The 6514-nt window shown below is 41.7% G+C and overlaps 1 protein-coding gene across 1 annotated transcript in view; it reads left to right on the forward strand.

Annotated features, from left to right (window-relative positions):
- The window catches only part of LOC308287880 (protein diaphanous homolog 3-like), a gene marked incomplete at its 5' end in the record, with an annotated part of 315168 nt that extends 311938 nt beyond the window's left edge, over positions 1 to 3230 (forward strand). Inside the window, one exon of the mRNA XM_080729203.1 lies at positions 438 to 3230. Within this exon, the coding sequence (XP_080585329.1) occupies positions 438 to 793 (356 nt within the window). The 3' untranslated portion in view covers positions 794 to 3230. The remainder of the gene's footprint in view (positions 1 to 437) is intronic.
- Between the last annotated feature and the right edge of the window lie 3284 nt (positions 3231 to 6514).

The raw sequence follows: 6514 nt of genomic DNA on the forward strand, positions 1-6514 counted from the left end.
TGTGTGTTCATAAATATGTATAGTGTGCTCATTTGTGCTGGGATCTTACCTCATTGTGCATGTCTTGGGTTTAACTGTATGTGCGTTCCAAAATGCTGCTCTCCAACCTAATTATTTCTCTCAGCCATTTGTCTTGCAGTGTGATTGGCACCTTGCAAACTTACGCCATTGTTTTTTTCCCTCTCTTCCCTTTGTCTTTATTCCTGCTATAGCTTTTACTTCTCTAAACTCGCAAAATCCCCCTGGTCCCCCCACCACCACCTCTCTCTCTCTTTCATTTACTGTATGCAGCGGCTCACTCTCTTAGAACCTGCACTATATAAACATCCTTACAAGATTGCACCAATCTCTTATTCCCTTGACCCTTATTCTCAACATTTTTCTGTTGCCAATTTTTCTTCAACCCCCCCCCCCCCCCCTTCTGTTTTTCCTTGCAGCAAACACCAAGGCACCTTTGCAAAGGTCTCGTTCTCGGCAGAATATGAATGTGGGTTCGGCGGCGGCAAGAGGGCCCCCTGCCAAGGAGGCTCATTACAATGCCGAGGGCCATCCATCTGCAGCCCAGAGCAAGGCTGCAGCTTGTGTGGAGTCAGGGCAAAGGTACAGGCATGTGGCGAGACACAGCCACAGCCCCGACAGGGAGAGCACGGAGAACAGGGAGCGAGAGAAAGTAATGAAGTTTGAAGCGGAAGCCCCGGTCCCTCCCAACAATGCCTGCACCTACAACTCCAACTCCACCACCAATGGAGAATCTGACGTGGAAGCTCTTCTGGCTCGACTCCGGGCCCTGTGAGGTCCTGAAAATAACAAATATCTGGGGGGCGCGGCTGAGAATCTGGGGCGTGCCTGAGAGAGGTACCATTGGATGGTGAGAGGGACCAGAGCCATCTTTTTGAAGCTCCTGCAAGAAGGACTAGTGACCCACTGTGTATACCCTCAGTGCTTGCACAGTGGTTCTCAAGGTCTCCCCTTAACTTTGACAGATGGAACCAAATGGACCTGTTAGGGTCCATTTGGTTACATTTTTACACTGTCAAAGTTACAAACTTGTAAGGGTCAATTTAGACCCCCCTAAAGGAACCAAGAGAGTCCCTGAAATCGAACCACTGCGCTAGCACACAAAGTGACAATTGGAATTGATTTCAGCTGTCTAGCATGTGCCATGTGAACCAAAGAAAAAGGTTTGCTGTCCTGAAAGCAAGATAGTGTAAATAAATATGTGGGGACTGGGGAGGGACTTTGTAATATTGCCTCAAAAGAAACATCTTATTTTACAACTTTACGGATGCTTTGCTTTAACCACTTAAAGTTCACCCCCAAAATGACTTTTTTTTCCTATCGATTACTCACCCCATGGAGACTTGAGTTCAATAATATGTTTTTAGTTTTTGCTGCATTCCTAAGCCAATACTTTGAGGAGACTCTTTGTAGGTCCTTTGATTCCGGATTTGGGTCTCCATCCAAAATCAATGGGGTTAAATTTATTATAATCGAATTGTTGGCTTAGAATGCGACAAAAACAAAACAATATATATTATTGAACTAATGTCTCCATGGGGTGAGTAATCGATTAAAAAAAATACATTTTGGGGGTGAACTACTCCTTTAAGCCCTATAGCAAAAAATGTCAATCTACATGCTCACAACGCGTAGCAACGCAACGTGTTGTGAGCTTGTAGATTGGCTGTTTTTTTTTTTGTTTTTTTTTCACCAAGTGTTCGCCTACAGAACATTTACAGAATGTTCCCCTGTTGTGCTCAGAATAGGGGCACTAGGGTTCATGTGGTTAAAGGCTCCATGTGAACAGTTGGCACAGAAATCCTCTACTTGCCATTATGACACAGAGCAGACTAGCACTTAAACATGGGCCCATAATCTTTTGCTAATACCTGCCATGGAATGGAGAGCAGCGTTTAAAATGTGTCATTAAGTGCTGTGCTGCAGTGGCGTAGCTCTCCCAGTTAAGTGGGACGTGATTAATACCATTAGTGTTGCATCATTATATACTAAGTTGAAGGATTTATAAAAGGTAACAAAGCTGCACTGCAAAATCCTGGGAGTTAATTTAACTTGCCAAGAGGTGAATTAATACTCATTCAGGATTCTGTGGTATAGATACAGCTGGGCTGTCAATGACATCTTCAAGATAACCCTGCCAAAACATTTGATACATTCCTAAAAACCAAGTATATGGCTCAACAGTTACTTAATCTGCATCACTGTCCTGCACTTTCTATTTAGCCCTGCAGTGTGCATTTGTTTAAAATCCCTTATGACAATTTGCTTTGTCCAGAATTGCTTCTCAATAGTATTATCGAAAAGTCACATTTTTACACCAGTTCACTACCTGAACTGGGGTAAAATGATTTGCCTACCACAGCTGATTTCGATTTAATTTTATTCGCATATCAAACATATCATTATAATCATTTACAAGTTATTTGTTTTGTTCAAGTTAGAAATGAAGAGCATGTAATCTGTGTGTCTTGTGTATCTTCTTGAAAGACATTTATATATTTCTCATTCAGATTTTTTTCACGTTTGTACTTTTATCACATCTGTCTTTAATATTTGTGTTATTATTTTGTCTTTTCTATGTTGTTTCTGTGACTGCTTGTCTCCATTCCATCTTTGGACTCATGGGTCCAAATAATTTAGATGAGATACAGTATCTATCTATGCAAATGTTCATGTATTCAAACACAGATATTACTCTTTATTATCCCTTTAGGGTTATTATATGCATTCCAAAATGTTAAAAAGAAAAAGTGAATGGCCTTTGGTTTTGTTCGTCTTGCTGTTTCTTTACTGTTCTCTTGTTCGTATCACTGTGCTGACAGGTGAGTGTTGTAGTCAACAGTTGTCATTTGACTAGCTGGATTTGTATGTAGTGTCATTGGAGAAGATAAAAGCCCAAGAGTAGAGACTAGAGACAGCAAGCTTCTGTACAGTATTGCTCTCTTAACTCTGGTTCTAATCCATTAAATCTTGAAGACGGTGGACCTTGAAGGTATTGCAAGCGGAGCCCCCAAATAATTGGCAAAACACTAAGATTCTAGTGATAATGTAACATAAGAAAACACGATATGAAAGAATTTATGTTGTAAATGTGTTCATTGTGATACCTACCGGTAAATACAAACTTAAGGTATACTACGCTCAGTGCCGTGTTCTACCTGTAGCGTCTGCTGTTGTGAACCTTTCAAAGTAACGTATTTGATAGGCATTATGCACTAGCGTATGCCCTAGCCACACGAATAATCCAAATTTTGTATGTTTCTTTTTTTTTGTAAATTAAAGCCTTACTATCATACAAAAGTAGTGAAAATAGCAGATCGGCTAGTTTCACTATTTTTAATTGTCAAAAAAGGAAGCTTTTATACATGCAAGGTTTTCATCCGACCACGACGAAACTCTGACAGGTCCATTTGGTTCCATTTGTACACTCTCAAAGTTACAGACCTGCAAGGGTAAATTTAGACCCCCATAGACAGTCCCTGAAATCCACTTTGAGAACCACTGCCTTAATGGCAAACCATGCTCACTGGGAACGGATCTGTCTCATGGAGTCTTTTCTCCTTGGCTTTAATCTTCCCCTCTGTCACATTGTTATTGAAATTATTTTTATCTCTGTTGTATGTAAACAAGGTGTGTTTTATCGCAAACAATGTGATAGGATACATGCTCTATTTTGTAGGCCTATCTCAAATAAACAAAGAAAAACAATGTTTTTTTTTTTATTATTATTCGATGGGAATATACCAAAGCATAATTAAAGAGTTTAATATTATTTGTGATTTTCAGTCAATCTCTTAATATGTTTTCTTACGATTTAGTACAAATATCATACCTACAGTATATATACTGTACATATGGTAGCGTGCTATACATGGGCACATAATTCAGTAGGTTATTTTCCTGCATAACAGATGAATCTATAAAGGTCCAGACTTCCTGGGCAACAATATCATCATAATATGTATTATATAGTGTACTGCATGTGTGTTTGATTATCTGTCGTTAATAGTTGTCCAGTTTTTCGCAACCAAAGGTCGCAGTTTCCAATGAGAAAGTCACAGCTTGTCCGTGTAGACGTACGTGTACACATGTCTATGGGTTTGCCGCTCTGACATCATGCTTTTATGTCACTGTGATGTCAGGGGAACCACTCTACCGAATGGGTTTGCCGCTCTGATATCACACTAACAGAATCCCTTTTATGCCCATATATGGAGTTCCCTGATGTCATCAATATTAATGATGCCCTGTTAGAGAGATCCCTGTGATGCCAGGGAACAAATCCCTTTTATGCCCATATATGGAGATATGGAGATCCCTGTGATGCCAGGGGAACAAATCCCTTTTATGCCCATATATGGAGATCCCTGATGTCCACATCCCTACATCTGTGATGCCAGGGGAACAAATCCCTTTTATGCCCATATATGGAGATCCCTGATGTCCACTTTCCTGATGTCCACACCACTGTGGCGCAACCCCTTACTAGTTATATAGTGTACTGTATGTGTGTGGTTATCTGTCGTTAAAATAGTTGTCCAGTTTTTATTAATACAGATATGTATTTTCAAAGCATGCATGCAAACTGTGCGAGTGCTTTATTTGAGAGAGAGACAGAGATGTCACCTCTATCGGTGACTTTGACCAGATGTTTTTGGACTCCCAACTCCTTGGGTGTTTCCACTGGAGAGCCTTGGCTAGAAACGGCACACTGTCATCCTGACTTATTTCTCACTCTGCTCCCAGAGAAGCATTGAAGACCTTCACATGACCCGAGAGTGAAGGTCTTCTATTACTTTCCCTCTCCTGGAGCTATTGACCATTGTGGCTGCCTAACTCTTGAGGGATTTCATTGTCAGATGATTTTTTTCTAAGACCCCACGGTCACCATTACCTGACTAGAATAATATTGAAGTGCAGTACCTGAGCACTAAGTCCGACTATCTAGATGGGCCTAGAGAGAGAAGCTGTGCATCTCTGTAAGCAAATGTTTATTATGCCAAAGCCCCCACTCACTGGAGAAGGGCAATGGCGGCAGTCCACCAATTTGGTCCCAAACGACCTCAAAAAACCTCAGACCTGAAGTGCCATGGAATTTGTTGGTGAGGATGAACCCTCTACCGCAGGGGTCTTCAACGTTTTCAGGCCATGGACCTCTTAGTTGAGAGAGAGAGATGAAGCAGGAACCCCCACAACCTGTTAATAGATTCCATATACTGTAGTTTCATCGCTTGACAGCGCAATCATCAGTGTATTTTGGAGTCATGTCAATTTGTGTTTTCAGATATTTAACCCACTGAATCATCGATACTTAATAAACTTGACCTTTCTGTACTTAGTCCCTTAGTTCCCCTCTACACCAAACCTCTTTGCCGAAAATAGCCAATCTACAAGCTCACAACGCCTCGCGCTGAGGACCCCCTAGGCGTCCCGGACCCCCTGTTGAAGACCCCTGCTCTACCGCCATCTGTCGGCCATCCGTCGGCCACAATTTATCTTTTCTCTGGCAGTACAGTTCCCATACCATGCAGTAACACAGCCTGGTGGGACGCCTTCAACCCTGACCTCCCAGTCTCAGGGCGGCCACTCCAACCACAAGGCCACTGAGCTGCTAATCTAGGTCTATAGGGGCTTAGCGGGACTTTTAAGTTGTGTTCAGATAAACAAAACTGGCAGGCAATGTTTCGGCATATTTGATTTTGGTGTTGTGTGAACGTGTGCCGAATTTGGAGTGACTCTCTCGTGTTGTTATCTAAAGAATTTGTTGAATCATGATGACAGGCGAGACATGATTCTGTGTGAAAGTCCCTCTGTTTCCTTCACAATAAGAGAGCAGGAGAGTGTCCATCTGAATGTGTGAACAGTCTGCTAATGAAGAGGAGAATGGGAGCATAAGGAAGGTAGGATCTTGTTATGCCGTGGGAGCCTTCATTACTCATGGGCCGGTTCCAGCCATGAGGTTTTTCTATGGGCTTAATAAAGTGAAGCGAAACATATTGCGCAGCAGATTGCAATGTGGCCCCCTTTGATTGGAGATGAAGGGGAAAATGTGCCTAAGGTTTTGCAGGGAAGTAAGGAAAATGCAAAACAGATCGACACATTTGTCACCATTTGTTTTCACCCGCGAATCATGAAGTTAGCAGCACTCTTACCTGAGTCATCCTGCCCACGCATACAGTATCATCACACTGCTTGAATAGAACGCTATACAAATTAAGCTGCTTATCATTTGGAGGTTGTTTGTCAGAATCTTAGAGTGTAAACATTTAGCTAGATTAACACTCTAGTTCAGGGGTCTTCAACGTTTTCAGGCCAAGGCCTAGCTGCTCTAGCTAAATGTGGTACAATAAGTGTTGTAAATAATATTAGTTTAAAGAATAATCAGGAGGAAGGATGCAAGTCATCTTACAGTATGACCGTTTTGAAATGCTTTATTTCCTTCTCGGTTTCTTTTTTTCCCCGCAATCTTTTCTCCATCTAGTTTCCTGTTCCCCCT

Source organism: Nannobrachium achirus (assembly GCF_963921795.1).
Source record: "Nannobrachium achirus genome assembly, chromosome: 7".
Lineage (NCBI taxonomy): Eukaryota > Metazoa > Chordata > Actinopteri > Myctophiformes > Myctophidae > Nannobrachium > Nannobrachium achirus.